Source organism: Pan troglodytes, chromosome 5, assembly GCF_028858775.2.
Source record: "Pan troglodytes isolate AG18354 chromosome 5, NHGRI_mPanTro3-v2.0_pri, whole genome shotgun sequence".
NCBI lineage: Eukaryota > Metazoa > Chordata > Mammalia > Primates > Hominidae > Pan > Pan troglodytes.
This window is the reverse complement of record NC_072403.2, coordinates 85339158-85363091: the sequence shown is the minus strand read 5'-3', so window position 1 is coordinate 85363091 and position 23934 is coordinate 85339158. Positions and strand designations below refer to the sequence as shown.

The window sequence follows — 23934 nt, the reverse complement described above, 5'->3', positions numbered from 1 at the left end:
GCTGGGATTATAGGCATGAGCCACCGCGCCCAGCATTGTTCTCATTTTTTAATGTCTCTACATCCTTACAACTCCCCACTCCCAGACTTAACCAGAAACTTATTTGATTGGTCTTACTAAAGAACCTGCTGTTGGTTTTCACTGAACTCTGTTTTCCAATTTATTCATTTCTGCTTTTACCTTTATTTTCTTTCCTCTATTAAGTTCTCTATTTAACCTTATCACTAATAACAGGAAGCAATTACAGTAATGAAAAATTCACGTGATGAAGGCTTAAACTAATTATACACAAGTATATACTCATAAATTCTGAAAGTTAATATAAGTTACCCTCATTTATGGTGGAATACATAACATAAAACTGTAAGGGAAGGATGATGGTAATTTGATCAAAGAAAATTTCATGGAAGTGCAATTTGATTTTCCAAGGGTTTTAGCGTGAAGCCATAGGCTAAAATGAAAAGGTAAACTGTTGTTGCATATTTTGACCTTATGAAATAATTTACTGTTTCATTTCAAAGTGGGTAAAGGATAATTTAAGTATACCCCAATAAAATATTATTTAGCAAACACAAAATTAAAACGCTATACAGAAAGACAAATTATCAACTTGTCTTTTTATCACAGAAACGAACATTTATTAACAGTATTTTTTCAGGTGCTGATTCTTTGTTTGAAAACATCTTTTTCACTGCCATGACAAAATCTGAACATTAAATTCTGAAAGACTGGCCTTATGACATACAGCAAAATTACAAGAGACAGTTTAAAAGATTAAAAGAAAAACATTCTAATGCTACACTCCTTAATAAAAATCCAGGAAACAACTTCCAAGTTTAAATACTTCTATTTTTATTAAAGAAAGTATAAAACACTGGATTCTATATTTTCAAACACTATTATTTTAAGAATCAGTCAAATCAGTCTGGTCTCTTCATACTGCCAACATGTCCAATACTTCCGTCTTACTATATTTCTAAAAAATCTTGAATTCTGAAAAATAGAAAAAAAATGTAAATTGCTGACCCCAACATTGTTTTTAAAAAGCTTGTGATTAAATAAACATACCCAAATTTACCATAACCATTTTTAACTGTGCAACTCTGTAGTGTATATTCATTGTTGTGCAGTTAATCTCCAAAACTGGAGACAGCGTCCTGTTGTCCAGGCTGGAGTGCAGTGGCCCGATCTCACCTCACTGCAACCTCCACTTCCCAGATTCAAGCGATTCTCCTGCCTCAGTCTCTCATATAGCTGGGATTACAGGTTGGCGCCACCATGCCTGGCTAATTTTTGTATTTTTAATAGAGACGGGGTTTTGTCACGTTGGCCAGGTTGGTCTCAAACTCCTAACCTCACTCAAGTGATCCGCCTGCCTTGGCCTCCCAAAAAGTGCTGGGATTAAAAGCGTGAGCCACTGTGTATGGCCTCCAAAACTTTCATGCCATGAAAAACTCTCTACCAAACAATTCCCCCTACCCACTTCCCAAGTCCTTGGTAACCACCATTCTACTTTGTCACTGTGAATTGTACTATTCTAAGTACCTCTTACAAGTGTAATAATATAGTATGTCCTTGTAATTGGCTTATTTCTCTAAGCATAATGTCCTCAAGGTTCATCTATATGACTGAGTTTTCTTCCTTTTTAGGGCTGAATGATATTCCATTGTGTTTATCTACTCATTCACTGATGGATGCTTGGGTTGTATACCCTTGACTATTATGAATAGTGCTGCTATAAACATGAGTACAAAAAGACCTGGCTTTCATTCTTTTCCATGTATACCCAGAAGGATTAAGTAATAGATATGAGTAACACCTAATTTATTATGTTAATGACTGAGAGATCATGCTCATTGCAATAAACATTATTAACAAAGCCTAGTTTAAGTAAGCAGGCATTTTAAAGTCCATATGTTATTGAACTTTTACCTCTACCCCACTAGTACAGAAGACATTAATGAAACTTCTTGGGCCTTCCTTGAGGTCTTTCCATTTTTCTTTCCATTTCCCTTTTCTGTTGATGTGCCTTAAACCTCTCAGCCATTGATACAAGCTCCTCTGGAATACTCTGAAATTATTCAACGTGTTGTTATTAGGATTCTGAGTTCTACAACACTAAAATGCATCCAAATCATTTCAGATAATTGCACAGCTGGTTACATGACATCCTTTAAACAGAAACAGGTATCTCGATTAAACCCTACATCCATCTACAGGCTATAAAATTTGCTGCTTCAGCTGCTTCCAAGTGCCTTTAATGTGCCTTTATATGGTAGCATTTTCTACATATTCTTTCTTACCTCTGAGCCTGAATATGTTCCCCCTGCTGGAACATTTACCCCATCTTCTACAACTCTCCCCACCTCCACTCTACTGACTTCTTCCTCGGCGGGGCTTTCATTGCTCACCCCCATTAGGTTAAGTTTCCCAGTTATATGCTCCCATAGTTTCTTATCACTGCCATGCTAAAGCCCTCAAAACGTGTTGAAAACTTATTTGAAGTTTCCTGATAAATAGCAAGCCATAGTACCCAGCATAACTGACTGAGATACTGATAACAGGTAGATTTCTAATGAATTGCATAGTCTCACCTGATTTGCTCTTTCCAGAATATTAATCAATTCAGAGGCAACCCTCCAATCATTTCTAGTCAAAGTTGTAATGGAAACACCAGTCCTCCTTTAGTGTGGGGGAAAAAAACTCATGTCATCTCATTTATAATATGTATTCATTATTCAGTTAATACAGAATAAGACAAATGAAAACTTTTTCACAGAAGCTGGAATGTATTAAGATTTAGGGTCAAACAGATTTGGAATCTAAATCTGCTGTGGTTTAAACAGCAAAGGGGGTATATGATGGTACCTCTTATTTATTTATTTATTTATTTATTTATTTATTTTTTGAGATGGAGTCTTGCACTGTTGCCCAGGCTGGAGTGCAATGGCGCAATCTCGGCTTACTGCAACCTCTGCCTCATGGGTTCAAGTGATTCTCCTGCCTCAGCCTCCCGAGTAGCTGGGACTACAGGCGCCCACCACCACGCCCAGGTCAATTTTTTGTATTTTTAGTAGAGACGGGGTTTCACCGTGTTAGCCACGATGGTCTCGATCTCCTGACCTCATGATCCACCTGCCTCGGCCTCCCAAAGTGCTAGGATTACAGACGTAAGCCACCGTGCCCGGCCCAGTGGTAGCTCTCTTAAGAGGAAAAAGGTCTTCTCATATCCATACCAATTTGTCAATAACCTTCAGAGTAACCACTGGGTACAGAGCTCAGCGGTGACACTAGATATAAAACACATAGAACCAGATATAAGAAGCTAATCATGGATGGAATCTGGTTGAGTCTGGAACAAGCCAAATGAACAGGGATAAATAAAGTAGCAAGTAGAATCTGGGAAGTAGCTGAAAAATTATAGGTAATAGAATAAAATGGTTTTCTGGGCAAGAAGTTTGTGAGAGGAATAAGGAGAATCTAGAATTGGCCTTTCATGGGTGGACTAAGCTTACTTACCCTGCTCTTCCTGTGCGCCCTATTCGGTGTACGTATTCTTCAATATTCCGTGGAAAGTCAAAATTATAGACATGTGTAACGTCATGGACATCAAGTCCTCTAGAGGCTAGATCAGTTGCAATTAGTATTCTCACTTTGCCTAAAAAGTAAAGCCAAATGAACACTGAACCATTCTGGTATAAACCAACCCAAGATCTAAAAAGAATATTTGCCCTAACTAATTTTATCAATTTTATTTCTTACTGTTTACATTAAAATGCTTACTTTGTGAAAATGGAAAATTAACTGCCGGCAAGTTACAAGATACCATGGTTCAGCAAATGGGTCCTAAACCCTTCGAACCATGACAGAAAGATACATTTTTCAGATAACTTCAGATATATTTTCTGTTGCATATTAATACCTTGATATCCAAGTTTAAAGTCTTGTGTTTATTTAATACTTAAAGGCAGATTAATGTTTAGAGCTCTAATGGGTGTAGTTGTAGGATACAGAAGGTGAGGACAGATCTTAGAAATAAATGGGTTTCATGAAAAGATGTCACTCAGCCAAGCCCAGGTATTGCACTAATTTTAAACTGTATGAAATACTAATTACATAAACATACCTGTTTTAAAGTTCTCTAATGCTTTCTCCCGATCTCTCTGTTCTCTATCTCCATGCAGAGACTCTACTGATATATTTCCAAGTATTAGGTCACTTGATAAGTGATCCGCACTGAAGCAAAAGATAAACTCAGCATTCTTAGGTGCTTATTCTAATGCCACCAGTTTTACTTCTGTTAGCAAAAATCTAAAGTAACATAACAGACTTATCACCCCCATTTGAAATTAGTATACAAATAGAAATGATCCTAATCAATTTAATTAATTATAATGGACACACAAGAAAAAATACCTACACAGCTTTTCGAGAAACGAAGACAATGACTTTGTCTGTGGATGACATATTCTGTAGAAAAGTTTGCATGTGACTCCATTTCTCTTCCTCGGTGGTTACAATTATATTTTGCTTCACTGAACTTACAGCCTAAAGGATTCAAAGAACATAGTTCATCAAGGTCATCATGATTGAGGGTGAGACCGCATACATCAGCTCAAAATGCATCTTCTCTCTCATTGGTTAATGTTTTTAATAAACTGCTAAGCAAAATGGCAGACGTCCTAAAAAAATTACCTGTTTCTACTCAAGATTTGTATCTTAGATGTCACTTAACCTCAAAATACTATTGGTACCATTCCTTCAACCAACTATTTGTCTCTAATCATTTTATTTCATTTATTTATTTTTGAGACAGAGTCTCACTCTGTCGCCAGGGCTGGAGTGCAGTGGCGCAATGTCACTAACCATTTTATAAAACAAATGTTAAATGGATCACCATTTGTAAATCCCTAATGAAATAAGGGGTGTAAGCAATGACCCATTATTATTAATGATTAAGTGAAAGGCCAATTTCATTTATTAATGATTAAGCAAAAAGCCAGAAAGAGAACTTTATATTATAATGGAGGGTTCCCACTGACAACACATGAACCCAATATTCAGTCTTAACTTCATAAAGGGAACAGACTTATATTTATGTATATATGTAGACCTACGTTTAGACCCTGATTCTAACAGGGTTAAAATTAGGTATCAGAAAAATATAAACCCTGACTTTGCTGGGTGCGGTGGCTCACGCCTGTAATCCCAGCACTTTGGGAGGCCAAGGTGGGGAGATCGCCTGAGGTCAGGAGTTTGAGACCAGCCTGGCCAACATGGCAAAACCCTGTCTCTACTAAAATACAAAACTTAGCCAGGAGTGGTAGCCATGTTTGTAACCCCAGCTACTCAGGAGGCTGAGGCACAAGAATCACTTGAACCCAGGAGGCAGAGGTTGCAGTGAGCTGAGATCACCCCACTGCACTCCAGCCTGGGCAACACAGTGAGACTCTGACACACACACACACACACACACACACACACACACACACACACACACACACTATATATATATCACTTGAACCCAGGAGGCAGAGGTTGCAGTGAGCCAAGATCACCCCACTGCACTCCAGCCTGGGCAATACAGTGAGACTCTGACACAAACACAAACACAAACACACACACACACACACACACACACACACACTCTCTCTCTCTCTCTCTCTCTCTATAGGCCCTGACTAGAGGTTGATGGTATTAGCTGATTATTGAAATTTCAAATGAGATAATGGTATTACAGCTCTATTAAAACTATATGCAAGTGTGATTTGCCCTAAAATTGGGGAGTGGGCAGACTAGGCACACCAAAATTAGCTATCTTCAGAATTTTCATAAGAAATGTTAAACAATAGTAATAAAAAAAAAGCTTACAACTAGATCCAATGTACCAACATAGACAATCATTGGTTCTTTCAAATAAGATTGTGCGAGGCGATGAACTGAATGAGGCCATGTAGCACTGGGAATACAAGTTACAAACATTACAATTTTGTTGTAAAAACATTACTGTGTTTCCTTAAGCATGCTATGAACCAAGTTACTCATGAAAGACAAATTTAGTACTTATTTTTTCAATAAGTAAGGCAAATTTAACAGTTAATTCAGTGATTACTCAACTACTGTAAAGCTATTAGATGAAACAAATATGTTTAATAAATAGGTTTTTGGCTGGGCCCAGTGGCTCACGCCTGTAATCCCAGCACTTTGGGAGGCCAAGGCGGGTGGATCACCTGAGGTCAGGAGTTCAAGACTAGCCTGGCCAACATGATAAAACCACATCTCTACTGAAAATACAAAAATTAGCTGGGTGTGTTAGCGGGCGCCTGTAATCCCAGCTACTCCGGAGGCTGAGGCAGGAAAATGGCTTGAGCCCAGGAGGCGGAGGTTGCAGTGAGCTGAGATTGTGCCACTGTACTCCAGCCACCGCAACAAAAGCGAAACTCCGTCTCATAAATAAGTAAATAAATACTAGGTTTTTATGAACCAAAGGATACCTGTACACCTTCAACTAAATACTAATCTATGAAAAGGTAAGGCCGTGTGTGGTGGCTCATGCCTGTAATCCCAGCACTTTGCGAGGCTGAGGAGAGGCGGATCACTTGAGGTCAGGAGTTCGAGACCAGCCTGGTCAACATGGGGAAAGTCTGTGCCTACTAAAAATACAAAAATAAGTCAGGCGAGGTGGTGCGTGCCTATAATCCCAGCTACTCGGGAGGCTGAGGCAGAAGAATCACTTGAATCTGGGAAGCAGAGGTTGCAGTGAGTGGAGATCACGCCACTGCACTCCAGCCTGGGTGACAGAGTGAGACTCTGTCTCAAAAAAAAAAAAAAAAAAAAAAAAGAAAGAAAAGAAAAAAAGGTACTAAAAGGGATTACTATTAGGTTAATTTTATCTCCTGGCCTTTATAAACGACAAAAAAATTCCAATTTTTCATAGGGTTAGCAGGCAATACCAAGTATTTAAGCCAAATAAAATTTTTTTTTTTTTTTTTTTTGAGATGGAGTCTTGCTCTGTCACCCAGGCTGGAGTGCAGTGGCGTGATCTCGGCTCACTGCAAGCTCCGCCTCCCAGGTTCACGCCATTCTCCTGCCTCAGGCTCCCGAGTAGCTGGGACTGTAGGCGCCCGCCACCACTCCTGGGTAAATTTAGTAGAGATGGGGTTTCACCGTGTTAGCCAGGATAGTCTCGATCTCCTGACCTCGTGATTCGCTCGTCTCGGCCTCCCAAAGTGCTGGGATTACTGGCGTGAGCCACGGCGCCTGGCCATAAAAATCTTTTAAAAGGTTGTTGGCTCATGCCTGTAATCCCAGCACTTTGGGAGGCTTAGGTGGGTGGATCACTTGAGCTCAGGAGTTCAAGACTAGCATGGGCAACATGGTGAAAACCCTGTCTCTACAAAAAATACAAAAATGAGCTGGGTGTGGTGGCATGCACCTGTAGTTCCAGTTACTCAGAAGGCTGAGGTGGGAGAATCGCTTGAGCTGGGAAGGCTGAGACTGCAGTGAGCCAAAATGGTGCCACTGCATTCCATCCTGGGTGACAGAGTGAGACCCTGTCTCAAAACGCAAAACAAAACAAACCTTCAAAATATACTGATCAAAGAATATCTGCATTTAAATGTTTCCTCAACTATATATAAAATAATGAAAGTGACCACTTTTTATACCTTCACAGTAATTCAATAAAATCTAAGTTCTCTTTTCTTGGGCTGGGCATCGTGGCTCAAGCTTGTAATCCCAGCACTTTGGGAGGCCTAGACAGATGAATCACCTGAGGTCAGGAGTTTGAGACCAGCCTGGCCAACATGGCGAAACCCCATCGGTAAAAATACAATAATTAGCTGGGCATGGTGACGTGTGCCTGTAGTCCCAGCTACTCAGGAGGCTGAGACAGGAGAATTGCTTGAACCCGGGAGGCAGAGGTTGCAGTTAGCTGAGATCGCGCTGCTGCACTCCAGCTTGAGTGTCAGCAAGACTTTGTCTCAAAATAAATAAATACATTCACTTTTCTTGAAATAGGAAGGTTATTTGTAATAAAACTATGTGAGGGGATTTTGTATTTTTTAAATTTTATATTATTTATACTAATAAAGACAAAGTATATAAGCCCAGGATATATCATTCTTTTTTTTTTTTTTTGAGACAGATTTTCACTCTTGTTGCCCAGACTGGAGTGCAGTGGCATGATCTTGGCTCAGTGCAACCTCTACCTCCCAGGTTCAAACGATCCTCCTGCCTCAGTCTTCCTAGTAGCTGGGACTACAAGTGTGCGCCACTATGCCCGGCTAAGTTTGTATTTTTAGTAGAGACGAGGTTTCACCATGTTGGCCAGGCTGGCCTCAAACTCCTGACCTCGGGTGATCCACCCACCTCGGCCTCCCAAAGAGCTGGGATTATAGGCGTGAGCCAGTTTGCGCGGCCAATGTTGTTATTTATACTAATAAAGACAAAGGATATAAGCCTAGGAGATATCATTCTTTATAGATCACTCATTCAAATAATCATTGCTTCCTGTTTTATTGTGAGCAATAAGTATTCAGTAATCAAATGCTTATCTCCTTAGACAAGTGAACCCTTTATTCAAAAGTGAGACCTTACTATGATAAGTAAATGTTTGTGTTGAAATCCCTATCTGTAACTTAGGAAACCCAATAGTCATGAATAAGCACTTATTGTTACACTGTTCTACTTCCAATGTTATGAGATCTTTCACCTAAAGATTTCAACACTTCCAAGTAATGCTCAAATATTGTGGGAAAATCCAAACAGAATGAGATTCTATTCCACTGATTTCTATTTTGCACACAGTAATTAGGCATATACCTACGTGGTCATAACTGTCTGCCTATCTGGGCGCACATCTAACAAAATCTTCATTATCTGGGGTTCAAATCCCATGTCCAACATCTTGTCTGCTTCATCTAAAACCTGCATTGACAAAAAAGAATGTGGTTAGATTAGATATGGGAGGCAGGTAATAATACATATGCTTTCTTTATTAGTAGAACACTAAGAAAGGCTTTTCTCATTTCCCCTATTACTTAAGCCACGATTCTAATTTCTCCAGAGGTCAGAATACTAAGCAATTTGTCATTGTACATTGTCTACATGGATTTTTGTTGGCTTTCCAATAGCTTCCAAATCTCCTTAAACAAAATTTTAAGTGTCTAAAATATCCAAGTAGATTTTAATTACTGTGTACCTATTTTCCAAAATTTAAAGTAAACATGCATCATAATTTCAAATAGAAGTCTTAATTCTTTCAACATGCTAAAGAGAATGAGAAATATTCCTACAGCCATTATAAAATCGACAGCCATAGCCTGGCGTGTTGGGTCACACCTGTCATCCCAGCACTTTGGGAGGCCGAGGCAGGCGGATCACCTGAGGTTAGGAGTTTAAGACCAGCCTGGCCAACATGATGAAACCTTGTCTCTACTAAAAAGAAAAAATTAGCCAGGTGTGGTGGTGGGAGCCTGCAGTCCCAGCTACTTGGAAGGCTGAGGCAGGAGAATCACTTGAACCTGGGAGGCGAAGGTTACAGTGAGCCAAGATCATGCGACAGCACTCCAGCCTGGGCAACAAGAGCAAAACTGTGTCTTAAAATAAAAAAATAAAAAATAAAATCGACAGCCATTCTAAAAGAAACTGATACCCAAGCACTTGGGAGTTGATTAAAACTATTAAAAGCTCAAGGGGAGGGAAGAGAAAATAAAATAATAGTTCAGTCATTTTTTATTTTTTGAGATGGAGTTTCGCTTTTGTTGACCAGGCTGGAGTGCAATGGCACGATCTTGGCTCTCTGCAACCTCCGCCTCCCAGGTTCAAGTGATTCTGTCTCAGCCTCCAGAGTAGCTGGGATTACAGGTGCATGCCACCACACCTGGCTAATTTTTGTATTTTTAGTAGAGACAGAGTTTCATCATATTGGTCAGGTTGGTCTCGAACTCCTGACCTTAGGTGATCCACCTGCCTCGGCCTCCCAAAGTGCTCGGATTATAGGCGTGACCCACTGCGCCCGGCCAGTTCAGTTATTTTTGAACCCAGCATCTCAAACCCCTATTTCCATGATTACCAAGTAGGTTATATTCTTCAGATTGACGAAGTTACTCATTTGCAGATCATTCAATCTTCCGGGAGTTGCAATTATGATATCTACACCTTTTTTAAGCTCTTCTATTTGTTCATCTCTATTTCCACCACCATATACACAAACACTTAAAAAGAAAAAATCTAAAGGTTAATGTTTAGGCACAGAGTATCTCATCACAACTTAAAATCCAATAAAAGGGATAAAAATCAATTATCAGGTACCTTTAGGGGTATCTGCCCCTTTCTGAGAATTATGTACACCCATCAATCCATAATGTTGTATCCTAAAGAGCAATATTTGTACCATCACCTGACCCAGGCTCTGACTGATTAGAGTAGTGCTACATGCCTGACCCATGTTGAGCCATTTGGATTCTCTGAATGTGTGAAAAATGATGGGGAAGATGTGTAAAGCTACAAATGATTAAAATATGATACTGGTGAAGGAATGGGAAAAAAAATTACCTACCTCCGAAGCCCTTTATATGAATATTTGCAACATTCTCCTTCTACTTGAAGTGCTAATTCCCGAGTGGGAGTTAGAACTAACATGCCGGGTCTATTCTTTTGACCTTTAAGGCTTTGGAGAGAAAACAGATTAATATTAAATTACTTGTCTCAGATGCACGGTACATTTATTCAGTGCCATCAAGATTTGTAGCAACAAGCCAGATGTGGTGGCTCACGCCTGTAATCCCAGCACTTTGGGAGGCCAAGGCAGTCGGATTACCTGAGGTCACGAGTTTGAGACCAGCCTAGCCAACATGGTGAAACCCCATCTCAACTAAATATACAAAAAATTAGCCAGACATGGCAGCAGGCGCCTGTAATCCCAGCTACTTGGGAGGCTGAGGCAGGAGAATCACTTGAACCCAGGAGGCGGAGGTTGCAGTAAGCCAGGATCGCGCCACTGCACTCCAGCCTGGGCAATAAGAGCAAAACTTTGTCTCAAAAAAAAAATTTGTAGCAATGAGTATCAGTCAGACATAGTCAGACTATGCCTTTTTGTGAGAAGGTATATGATTAAAAGTAGTCTCTCTATATATTACAGACTTTGCTAATTATGATCTATGTACCTAAAAAATGGCTGATATTACATAGAATATGCCAAATTCCCCATAATAAAATGTATTATTTTCTCAGATTTAAGATTGCTTTACTGAGAGATTAGTGTTAGTTTCTATGTACTTTTTCTTATTACAAAACCAATACATATTTACCATAAAGTAGGGAAATTTTAGAAAGCCACACACCCTAAAACCCAACTTCCCAATACCAGCCTTTTGTTTAAGATGGTCTTTTCATTAACATCTAAAATGTCAAATATTTTATCATGGAATAGATAAGTGTATTGGACATAGTTTAAACAGTTTCCACTGTTTCACTACTAAGGCTTTTGGTAGATATTACCTATTGCCTCCTAAAAATGTTTTGCCAGTTTATACTTTCACCAGCACAATCTAAGTGTCTAATTCCTTGCATCTTCTCTGAAGCTAGGCATTACCTTTGGATCAAGCAATAGGTAAAGAAACTTTAATTACATTTTTGATATCTAAATCTATTAAACTTCTATAAGAAGAAACCAGCCATAGGAATTCTTACCTGGGTTGAAGGACCAGATGAATAAATCCAGGCATTAAATAACACAATGTCTTTCCTGTTCCAGTCTGGGCTACTCCTATAAGATCTATTCCTTGCAACACAATGGGCCATGCCTGTGACTGAAACGGAATGATAAACATTAACACAAAAAGTACATCTTTTGCTGGGTGCAGCGGCTCACGCCTGTAATCCCAGCACTTTGGGAGGCTGAGGCGGGCAAATCTCCTGAGGTCGGGAGTTCGAGACTAGCCTGACCAACATAGAGAAACCCCGTCTCTACTAAAAATACAAAAATTAGCTGGGCGTGGTGGCACATGTCTGTAATCCCAGCTACAAGGGAGGCTGAGGCAGGAGACTTGCTTGAACCTGGGAGACAGAGGTTGTGGTGAGCCGAGATTGCACCACTGCATTCCAGCCTGGGCAACAACAGCAAAACTGTCTCAAAAAAAAAAAAAAAAAAGTACATATTTTTTGCCAACTGTTCCCTCTTTCCCAGCTCCAAACTTCTTTCAACAAAGATTTTTTGAACTCTAGGGAGAAGGTGCTGGTGAAATGCTAAAAGACAGTTGCTCCCTGGAGTCTTCTAACAATCAGATATCACTGGTTTTGAAGAAAAACATTGAGTGAAATATTGTAATTAATGAAAGCATACCTGAATAGGTGTTGGCTTTTGAAAACCTGCCTTTTTAATGTTTTCCATAACCTCAGGATAACATTGAAAGGCGTCATCAAATGTGCAGGTAGGATTGGGGATAGATCGTTTCTCCCCATCCTTCAAGTCATCCCACGTTATATTAAAATTTTCTTTCCTTCAAAGAATAAAAAACATCAGTGGCTTTCCTCACCTTACTCCCCAAGCAAGACATTCTCCAAAATCAGTTCTGGTCTTATCTAGAAATTCAACTGTAACTGATTAAAATGAGACTGTCAGGGAAGTTATAATGAAATGCATAAAGAAATAGAAGCAGGAGTCCATCTGTCTCTTATCTGAGAATGGTTGCAATGGGAAAGTTAAAAACATTATACATTAGTAGGTCAATGAATGTTTCATGGATCAAAGATGAGGAGCCTGAAAATCATGCTTCATAAATTAAAACCAGATTTGGCAAACATTGAGGGCCTACGATGTTCCACACATATTTCATTAATGCATCCTTAACAATCCTATGTGTTAGGAAGTATTCTCAATTTGACAGGTGATCATACAGTAAGTTACCCTGCTCCTCACCTTAACCATTCTGCTATTCCATGCATTTCTTAGTTTTATCAGACTTTAATAGTAAGAAAAACCATTGCAATTAAAACCTTCCAATTTCAGGTAACAAGGACTGAAGAGTTTAAGAAATTAACAAGATTAGATCTTTTTTTTTTTTTCAATTCAACTATTGGAGAAATAATTCTCTAAAATTGCTGTCCAATATAGTAGGCACTAGCCACACATGGCTATTTCAATTTCATATAAACATTCATTTGCTCAATTACACCAGCCATACTTTAAGTGCCAGTTACTCCATTAGACACAAGTATAGACCATTTTCCATCACTGCAGGAAGTTTTACTAGACAACAATGTTCTAAAATATCATGTAAGTTGACACATTTTCATTTGAATATTGAAGGCGTAGCCTTCAAATATCATTTCACATTTGCCCAAAGTGTTAATACCAATAACGTAACTATACAAATACTTACACAACTAGGTAATAAAACTACCCACCTCCAACTATCTGCTTCTACTTTTGACATGGCACTTGTGGCAGTGGACTCTTTATAAAAGTTTTTCTTAATTGGTGGTAAATCTGGGACAAAGGTGAAAATCCACACTTTGATAAATTTTACAGCATCATGAATACTTAGTCAAAGCTACAGAAATCATACTACAATATATTTTATTTACCATACATACCATTTGATAGTTCTAAACTTTGCCAACGAGGCTTGCTCCCATCGAAGAGATCTCCCTTTCTGGAGGTTAGGCACAGTAGCTTACACCTCTAATCCCAGCACTTTGAGAGGCTGGCATGGGAGGATCACTTGAGCCTGGGCAAAATAGTGACACCCTGTCTCTACAGAAAATTTTTAAAGATTAGCCTGGTGGCCAGGCACAGTGGCTCACACCTGTAATCTTGGCACTTCAGGAGGCTGAGGCGGGTGGATCACCTGAGGTCAGGAGTTTGAGACGAGCCTAACCAACATGGTGAAACCCGTCTCTACTAAAAACAAAAAAATACAAAAATTCTCCCGGCACAGTGGCGCATGCCTGTAATCCCAGCTACTCAAGAGAGGCAGAGGTTGCAGTGAGCCAAGACAGCGCCACTGCACTCCAGCCTGGGCAACAAAAGTGAAACTCTGTCTCAGAAAAAAAAAAGGGGCTGGGGGCGGCAGCTCACGCCTGTAATCCTAGCACTTTTGGGATGCCAAGGCTGGTGGATCACCTGAGGTCAGGAGTTCAAGACCAGCCTGGCCAACATAGTGAAACCCCATCTGTACTAAAAATACAAAGAATTAGCTGAGCATGGTGGCAGACGCCTGTAATCCTAGCTACTCAGGAGCCTGAAGCAGGAGAATCACTTGAACCCAGGAGGCAGAGGTTGCAGTGTGCTGAGATTGCGCCACTGCACTCCAGCCTAGGCAACAAGAGCGAAACTCCATTAAAAAAAAAAAAATTAGCCTGGCATGGTGGTATGTGCCTGTAGTCCCAACTACTTGAGAGGCTGAGGTGGGAGGATCACTTGAGCCTGGGAGATGGAGGCTGGAATGACCTGTGATTTTGCTACTCCACTCTAGCCTAGGCAACAGAGTGAAACCCTCAAAAAAAATTCAATAAAAATTAAAATGAAGCATGCTTTGTAAGACATCAAACACCACAACTGATAAATATACTCCCACACATAATAGTTTGATTATCTTTTCTTTGAAGGTCCATCCAATTACTTTTTTAGAAATTAAATTTATATCCTTGGTCTACTCTCTTAAGTTACATTTCTTTTCTTTTTTCTTTTTGAGATGGAGTCTTACTCTGTCGCCCAGGCTAGAGTGCAATGATGCAATCTCGGCTCACTGCAACCTCCACCTCCCGGGGTCAAGTGATTCTCCTGCCTCAGCCTCCTGAGTAGATGGGATTACAGGCATGTGCCACCGTGCCCAGCTAATTTTTGTATTTTTAGTAGAGATGGGGTTTCACCATATTTCCCAGGCTGGTCTTGAACTCCTGACCTCAGGTGATCCACCAGCCTCGGCCTCCCAAAGTGCTGGGATTACAGGCGTGAGCCACTGGGCCCGGCCTAACTACATTTCTTAAAAGCTTATTATACCTCTTCCAAACTTAAATCCTTTCCCTGGTCTCTGATCCCAAATCTTCCCAACACAAACTGTTTAGGCCACACAGGAAACTTAACTTGCAGAGGTCTTGACCAACATAGTAGCAATAACTGTCAATATTTTGGTAACATATTAGTGCTTTTGAATTTTAAATAAAAGATGTATTGCTGCCTCCTCCCAAGAGCCAAGGCTAGTGCTTGAATAATGAAGCATTATCCCCCATATATAATGTTCCACGTGAGAAATCTCATTTAAAATTCAAACAAAAGGGCGGGGTGGGGTGGCTCACACCTGTAATCCCAGCACTTTGGGAGGCCAAGGCAGGTGGATCACTTGAGGCCAGCGGTTTGAGACCAGCCTGGCCAACATGGTGAACCCCGTCTCTACTAAAAATATAAAAATTATCTGGGCTTGCTGGCACACATCATAATCCCAGGTACTTGGGAGGCTGAGGCACAGCAATCACTTGAGCCTGGGAGATGGAGGTTGTGGTGAGCCAAGATCACGCCACTGCACTCCAGCCTGGGTGACAGAGCAAGACTCTACCTCAAAAAATAAAATAAAATTCAAACAAGGCTGGGCACAGTGCCTGACATCTGTAATCCCAGCACTTTGGGAGGGTAAGAGGAGAGGATCACTTGAAGCCAGGAGTTCGAGACTAGCCTGGACAGGATAGTGAGATCTCATCTTTAAATTGAAAAATAAAAATCAAAAACAAAATTTAAACAAATAAACAAAATGCTGCCAAGAACTGTAATGCTTCTTATGATTTAATGGCTTTCCCTTTTTTTTTGCTCTTGTCAACCAGGATACTCCAAGATCTATTTTTACTCAATCACAGCAACAATGTTAACTTATGGTTTGCATGTTTACTCCCTTCCTATTTTCCCATTGGGACTGATTTTTTCCTATTTTATTAGCCCTTTGCAGTGAATTACCGCTGACAGACTATAAGTAGGTTTAATATTTCCCCTATAGCATAAATGACAGCTGATAACATAGAAACTATCATAACCTAGGGACTAATTGCAGCATTTTAGATTTTACTATTTTCAAATACATTTCATTACTAAAAATAAAGCACAGACATTGTACAGAGGATAAAAACTGCAGTTAACAGAAACAATATATGTAAATATTAGGAAGCAGCACTGACCTGCCCACTTTGTTTTTTGCCATTTCAAACCTTCTTCTCTAATTTGATCCCAATCTATCAATGGCCGATCTCCTGCAACAACATTGTTATCTGTGCTTCCATCTTTTCCAACAGAAGGTTGGAATGCAGTATCTGTTAAAAACATTTGTATCAATTAGTTTTTTTCTTTTTTTTTTTTTGAGATGGAGTCTCGCTCTGTCCCCCAGGCTGGAGTGCAGTGGCACGATCTCGGCTCACTGCAAGCTCCACCTCCCGGGTTCACGCCATTCTCTTGCCTCAGCCTCCCCAGCAGCTGGGAGTACAGGCGCATGCCGCCACGCCCGGCTAATTTTTGTATTTTTTAGTAGAGACGGGGTTTCACTGTGTTAGCCAGGATGGTCTCGATCTCCTGACCTTGTGATCCACCCACCTTGGCTTCCCAAAGTGCTGGGATTACAGGCATGAGCCACCACACCTGGCCTCTATTTTGTTTTTTAATAACCAGACAATGCTTAAAATATAAAATTTGGGGTTTCTGTACTACATTAACATGACAACCTTGTCATTTGTTATCATTCAACAACTTATAAAAATTCAATTTTATTGGAGAAGGTAAGTAAAATAGCACAAGTCTAATGTTTACTAAAATATTGTCATACCCATTACTCAGTCGTTAGAATAATAGTCCTGGGAAGCAGATATTATCTCAGATGAACAGATGAAGAGCCAGGCTTGGTAGCTCACTCCTGTAATACCAGCACTTTGTGAGGCTGGTGTGGAGGATCGTTTGAATTCAGGACTCAAGACTAGCCTAGGCAACGTGGTGAAACCCCATCTCTACTCTACAAAAAATTTAATTAGCTGGGTGTGGTGGCACACACCTGTGGTCCCAGCTACTTGACAGGCTGAGGTGGGAGAATCACTCCCGCCCAGGAGGTCAAGGCTATAATGAGCCATGATCACACCACTGCACTCCAGCCTGGAAAACACAGTGAGAACCTGTCTCAAAACAATTTTAAAAATAAAATAAAAATAAAAATAAATAAATGAGTCAGATACAAAAATAGAATCTTAGACCTTGTCTTTTTCCCCAAGAAACACTAAAAGGCAATGGTGCCTTCTAAACCCAGGTGTCTCTATTCTACTTTCACATTGCATCTAGATATGATTCAGTAATTGTTTTCTCTATTCTAAACAGATCTGAGATTTTTAAAATAACCAAATATTTAAGCAGTTTTCAATGTCAGCCATGAACCTGAAGACAAGACTAGGGTTAGGATCCTGGGACCAATCCTTACTGTACCCACTAACACTAAAGTGTGTGTATTAAAGGGTTATTTCCCTGCTTGCAAGAACTAGATTAGTACAAAGACAAAAAATAAATAAATAAAAATAAAGGGTTACTTCATTTTCACTTACCTGTGGCTAAAAGTAAAACTGCTAGGCATGAACATAGAGCTCTGGTATTTTAATTTGAGGAAAAATATTCTGGGCTTCCATTCATAGTAAAAAATCATTAAGACTACATTTATGGCAGCCTAATGCTTTGAATCAGAAAGTGAAATCAGGTATAATGGCTTATAACACTGAATGAAATTAAAAACTTTTAAAGGGGTTCAGTGGGAGAAAATTACTTACCAACTCCGCATTCTGAATTGTAATTTTCTTCTAGTTTTTTAACAAAATTGTCTATCACTGCTTTTGCTTTCGTTTGCATTGCCTTGCTGCCAAAAATTTTGACTAATGATTCTGGTTGTTCTTGTATTATCTAGGTACAAGGGGAAAAAGAGGTGAGACTTAAAAGTTCCCTAAAAAAAATAAAAAGTTCCCTAAGCCCCTAACCCCTTCCAACAATCACTCAACTTCAAAATCTATTACAGTATAAAGTAAATACAGTATTACCACCAATTAATGTCTAAATTTCTAGTTAGAGAGGAATACTACTTATATTTACTCTGGGATTTACCTCCTGGTCAGATGGAGAGGGGCAGGACAACCTGAACATTTAAAATTGGATAGCTAGGGAATAAACTCAGCAAATAGTGTAGAGAAATAATTAAGGCATTAACCTGACAGGTAATATTATTTTGATTCTGAGGTCTCCAACCTATAAAATGGTGTTTGTTTCGCTAATTTTACAGAATTGTAGGGCTGAAATGACATAATCTATGTGCTATATAGAGAGTTTATTGAACTGCCAGGTTACTTAGGTAAATTTTTAACTTGATGGGATTCTATCCTTAACTCATGTATACTGTTAGGGGCTTACGTTTACAAGACTGACACATTTTGTGAATAGAATCTACAAGTAACACCTATCAACATCCATAATTTCAAATACCCTAATGGATTCAATATTTATCTAGAAAATACTATACACCAAATTTTGTCTTAGGTTGGCAATTCAAACAATGTTTATCAACTACAGTATTTACAGGCACTACAACTCTGTATGAGTGCTGAAACGAGGCCATTATGGGATGCTATGGAAAGGGACAGCTACACAGAATGGGGGCCTTAGACTTCCCTGAAAGGTGAGAAGGAATTATTTATGAGGAAAAAGCTATGGTAGCAGCGTGTGTCAGGAAGTGGGTGGAGTACTCAAGGAATTAGGGGAGAGGACACTGGAGAGAGTGAACAGGCCAGAATCAAGTCAACAACTTTAAGGAGTCTAGACTTACAGCCCTGAGATACTATGAAAGGCTTTCACATAGGAAAGGGACACAAATAATTTGTGTTTTAAAATGATTGTTCTAGCCAAGCGCAGTGGCTCACACCTGTAATCCCAGCACTTTGGGAGGCTGAGGTGGGTGGATTATTTGAGGTCAGGAGTTTGAGACCAGCCTGGCCAACATAGTGAAACCCTGTCTCTACTGAAAGTACAAAAATTAGCCAGGCGAGCTGGAAGGGCACCTGTAATCCCAGCTACTCTGGAATCTGAGGCAGGAGAATCTCCTGAACCCAGGAGGCAGTGGTTGCGGTGAGCTAAGATCACACCAGTGCACTTCAGCCTGGGCGACAGAGCAAGACTCCGTCTCAAAAAAAATATAAAAAAATAAAATTATTGTTCTGACCACAGTGGAGAATGATTAGAGGATACAAATGGAAGCAGGACATACAGTTAGGGAGGAAGGCAAATGATGACATTCCCCTTGAGAAGTACAAGAAATAGTCAAGACCTAGCGGTGAATGAGAATAAGGAAATACCAATGGGGACAGTCAGATTACAAACTTGTAAACTCAGTGAATGTTGCTACCATTCACTAAGATTGAGAATACAAGAGCTAGCCAAAGTTTGAGGAAAGGGGTTCTCTCTGGAAGGAAGACCTTTTGGACATGATGAATATTCCAGTGATCTCATTCTTATGCAGATTATCTCTAACGATTTTTACCTCCGACTGGGCCTGGTGGCTCACGCCTGTAATCCCAGCACTTTGGGAGGCAGAGGTGGGCGGATCACCCGAGGTCAGGAGTTCGAGACTAGCCTGGCCAACATGGTGAAACCCCATTTCTACTAAAAATACAAAAATTAGCCAGATGTGGTGGCAGGGGCCTGTAATCCCAGCTACTCCAGAGGCTGAGGCAGGAGAATTGCTTCAACCCGGGAGGCAGAGGTTGCAGTGACCCAAGATCGTGCCACTGCACTCCAGCCTGGGCGACAGAGCGAGACTCTGTCTCAAAAAAATAAAAAAGATTTTTACCTCCAAGAGTCCCAAAACCTACACCTGGAACAGCTTAAAATTCAGGTGGCTTCTTGAGAATAAGGAGTATGAAGAACTTTGGCAACTTACCTAATTTACCTTAGTATGTTAATAACTCAGCAGAAATTAAGAGTTAAGGCCTGGTGCAGTGGCTCATGCCTGTAATCCCAACACTTTGGGAGGCCAAGGCAGGTGGATCACTTGAGGCCAGGAGTTGAGGGCAGCCTGGCCAACATGGTAAAACCCCGTCTCTACTAAAAATAAAAAAATAAAATAAAATAAATTAGCTGGGCTTGGTGGTGGGAACCTGTAATTCCAGCTACTCAGGAGGCTGAAGCAGGAGAATTGCTTGAACCCAGGAGGCAGAGGTTGTAGTGATATCATGTCACTGCACTCCAGCCTGGGAGACAGAATGAGGCTGTCTTAAAAAGAAAAGTAGAGTCAGGTGCTCCCTTAGAAATGCATGATGCTCTCTTAAGGGCCGAAGAACACAGATGGCTTACTTGGATTGTGGTGTTTGTTGTACTTTGTATATTCTTTATTTTTGACCCACCACGACCTGTTTTTAAAAATAAAGGAATATATTGTTATAAGTTAAAATTAGTAAGTTGAAAATTTACCCACTTTCCTCAACAAACATTCTCTAGTTCTTCCCCCCAAATGCTCCTAGGGTTCAACAATCATTTTTTTGTTTGGAAAGAGGGAAGTAAGAGGTTCTATTCCAAATTTTGGTGGGTTTTAGGAGACTCTTATCCCAGACAGGTGGAGACTATGGATTCTGTATCAGCTTGCACAAAACTTAATTGGGTCCAAACTGGTGGAGAGAATGTAGAAATTGGAACTCTTTCATACAACTCAACAAATAAGTTTTGAAAAATGGGCAAACACTTGAATAGACATTTCTCCAATGACATACAAATGGCCAACAGGCATGAGATGTTCAACATCACTAATCAGGTCCACGCAAATCGAAACCACAAAATGATTGTCACCTCACATCTGGTAGGATGACCATTATCAAAAACAGAAAAAAAGTGTTGGTAAGAATGTGGAGAAATTGGAACCCCTGTGTACTGTTGGTGGGATTGAAAATGGTGCTGCCACTATGGAAAACAGTATAGATTTCCTAAAAAATTAAAAACAGAATTAACATATGATCCAGCAGTCTCACTTGGGGTATACATCCAAAAGAATTTAAAGCTGAGTCTCAAAGATATATTGCACTCCCATTTTCATAATAACACTACTGAAATCAAAAGGTGGAAGCTACCCATTTATCATAGACTGATTAATAGATAAATAAGGTATATAGTTAATAATGGAATACCATTCAGTCTTAGTAAGGAAAAAAATCCTGTCTCATGCTACAAAATGGGTAAGCCTGGAGGATATTATTCTTAGAGAAATGAGCCAATTACAAAGACAATTACTGCATGATTCTACTTATATGGATTATCTAAAGTAATCTAACTCAGAAACAATGTAAATGGTGGGTCCCTGGGATGGGGCAGGAAAAAAATGGGGAGCTGTTCAATGAGTATACAGTTTTAGTCATGCAAGTTCCAGAGATCTGGGATACAACATTGTGCTTATTGTTAGTATTGTGATATACGTTTAAAAGAGGGTATTTCATTTTTTACAATAAAAAAGATGGATCCAGATCCAACATCAAGTGAGTGCTCTGTAGCACAGTGCCCTTTCATCTGCTAAGTATTAACTTAAGTGATTTTTATTGCAAACCTAGTGGCTTTCTTTCATGGAGCATCATTCTTCAGATCTTGAGCCCAAGCCTTCTGAAAGGCCAATGAGTCTCTGGGTAGTATAGCAATTAGTCTTACAATGCACTATTTTGTAGCAGCCTCCATCTATTCATTTTTCTCAGGTTTTAAAAAGGGTGAAATACACCTAATAGGTAAAATGTGGCAATTTATACTCGGGCTTAATGGCAATCAATGGGGTAATCATTCTAATCATTTTTAAATGCTTTTCAAAAAAATTCAGAAATGGGCCGGGCTTACGCCTGTAATCTCAGCACTTTGGGAGGCCGAGGTGGGTGGATCCACAGGAGTTCGAGACCATCCTGGGTAATATGGTGAAACCTCATCTTTACTAAAAACACAAAAATTAGCCAGGTGTGGTGGCGCACGTCTGTAATTTCAGCTACTAGGGAGGCTGAGGTGCTAGAATCGCTTGAGCCCGGGAGGTGGAAGTTGTAGTGAGCCGAGATCACGCCACACTGCACTCCAGCTGGGGCCACAGAGCTGCCTCAAAAAAAAAAAAAAAAAAAAAAAAAAAATCAAAAGAAAGAAAAAAATTAAAAATTCAGAATTGAATGTTAACACTCAAGATGTAGTAAACTTAGTTTTTAACTTTTTAAAAATTAAGGAAACTAAAAGCAAGATACAACTGCTCTAGGCAGCCCTACAATGACCTTATAGCTTTTCTTTGATTTCTGGCTCTAAATGGTACTCATAGAAAGACTGATTAAGTTTTGTTTTTCATTCTGGGGTTAGCTGTCTGTTAAAAGGCCTGTTCTAAGCATCCCTCTTCAGCCCTAAGATTTCATAAGTCTTCTAGGAGTTGCTCTCCCAAATACATTGTCTGTATAAACACCAAAAGGTGGATTAAATTACTTTTTTTTTTTTTTTAATTGAGACGGAGTCTTGCTCTGTCACCTAGGCTGGAGTGCAGTGGCGCGATCTCAGCTCACTGCCAACTTCTGTCCCGCCGGGTTCAAGCCATTCTCCTGCCTCAGCCTCCGGAGTATCTGGGATTACAGGCGCGCGCCACCACGCCCAGCTATTTTTTTTAATATATTTTTTTTTCAGTAGAGACAGGGTTTTGCCATGTTGGCCAAGCTGGTCTCGAATTCCTGACCTGGGGTGATCCGCCCGCCTCGGCCTCCCAAAATACTGGGATTACAGGCGTGAGCCAACGCGCCCGGCCAGATTAAATTATACTCTATCCCCAGGTTTTACAAATAGCTCTGGGAGAGACCTGAACCTCACTAGGTAGCAGCCGATTGGAGGTGAGGCAGTGGGGAGGAAATGCCTTCGCCCAGGCTCCGCCCCTGGCCCCACCTATCCTGCCCTGCCAGCCACTCCCATCCTCACCGATTACCGCGCCAACAAAGTGGCTCTTCAAAGCAAAACACAGCGGCAGTTCCTCGTGACCAGCGGCCACGGCCTCCGGGGGCCTAGAGGGGCCTCTCCAGCGACCACCTCTGCCGACACTATATCCCTCAGGACCTGTTCGATTCAACTCCTCCGCCGGCCTCCTCTCTGGCGCTCGGGACACCGTCGAGCTTCGCCGACTAGCAACGACCCACGTAGAGGCCTTGGGAGCTCCTCCGTGGTGGGACATTGTTCCAAGAAGGGGCGCGTCCGACGTCGTTGCCGTCCAGCTCTGCACCACCAGACCGTGCCGTCGTAAGACTAGCGTGCCAGGGAAGCCACGCAGCCGCTACTTAAGGAGCCCGCACGAGGCTAGCCCCCCCGCCCACGGCCTCTATCCCGCCCACTTCGCACTGATTTCACGCAGCCATTGGCCAGTGAGCGTTGTGGGCGGGACTTTCCCAGTTTTAGCCAATCGGTTTTCTGAACCGTGGGAGTGTGCCTTGAAGTAGTCGATGTGCCCCGCCCCCCTCCCCCACCGTGTATTCCTTTCCAGGCGTGGGACTTTTTCCAAACGCCCAATTTGCTCCCGCCCCTACTGGACACACACCTCGGGTTCCTGGCATCTCAGTGCCTTGGAAACTTTTTTTTTTCTTTTTAAATAGAGACGGGGTGTCGCCGTGTTGCCCAGGCAGGTCTTGAACTCTTGGCTTCTGGCTTCAAGTGATCTTCCAGCCTCGGCCTCCCAAAGTGCTGGGATTACAGTCAGCCACTGCACCAGAAATGTTTTCAACCGTGACCCATAAAGGTAAGTCACTGTTACAAGGTGACCCAATCCACACATAAAAAACTTGAAACAACAGATTGACAAAACAGCATTTATCCTCACTATGTAAGCTGCATTTTGATACATTTACGCTTATTTTAGTTTTTGAAATGGTTGTAATCCACAAAATTAAAAAAAAAATTTA

At 40.7% G+C, this 23934-nt stretch overlaps 1 protein-coding gene across 2 annotated transcripts; it reads right to left on the bottom strand.

The window, feature by feature from the left end:
* Positions 1-828: 828 nt before the first annotated feature.
* On the bottom strand, positions 829-23908 carry DDX43 (DEAD-box helicase 43). 2 transcript variants are annotated; one of them, XM_518584.8, is made up of 17 exons: positions 22964-23908; positions 20354-20409; positions 17788-17917; positions 16171-16302; positions 13411-13492; positions 12347-12503; positions 11695-11813; positions 10562-10672; positions 10076-10217; positions 8828-8928; positions 5872-5959; positions 4421-4548; positions 4127-4236; positions 3520-3658; positions 2595-2682; positions 1933-2071; positions 829-993 (listed from the first exon to the last, which is right to left on the bottom strand). In XM_518584.8, exons 1-16 carry the CDS (start codon positions 23211-23213, stop codon positions 1958-1960), a joined length of 1947 nt encoding a protein of 648 aa, XP_518584.2. In that variant the 5' UTR covers positions 23214-23908; the 3' UTR covers positions 829-993; positions 1933-1957. The 2 variants fall into 2 exon arrangements, with proteins under 2 accessions (XP_518584.2, XP_016811348.2); XM_016955859.4 differs by lacking the exon at positions 1933-2071.
* Positions 23909-23934: the final 26 nt, after the last annotated feature.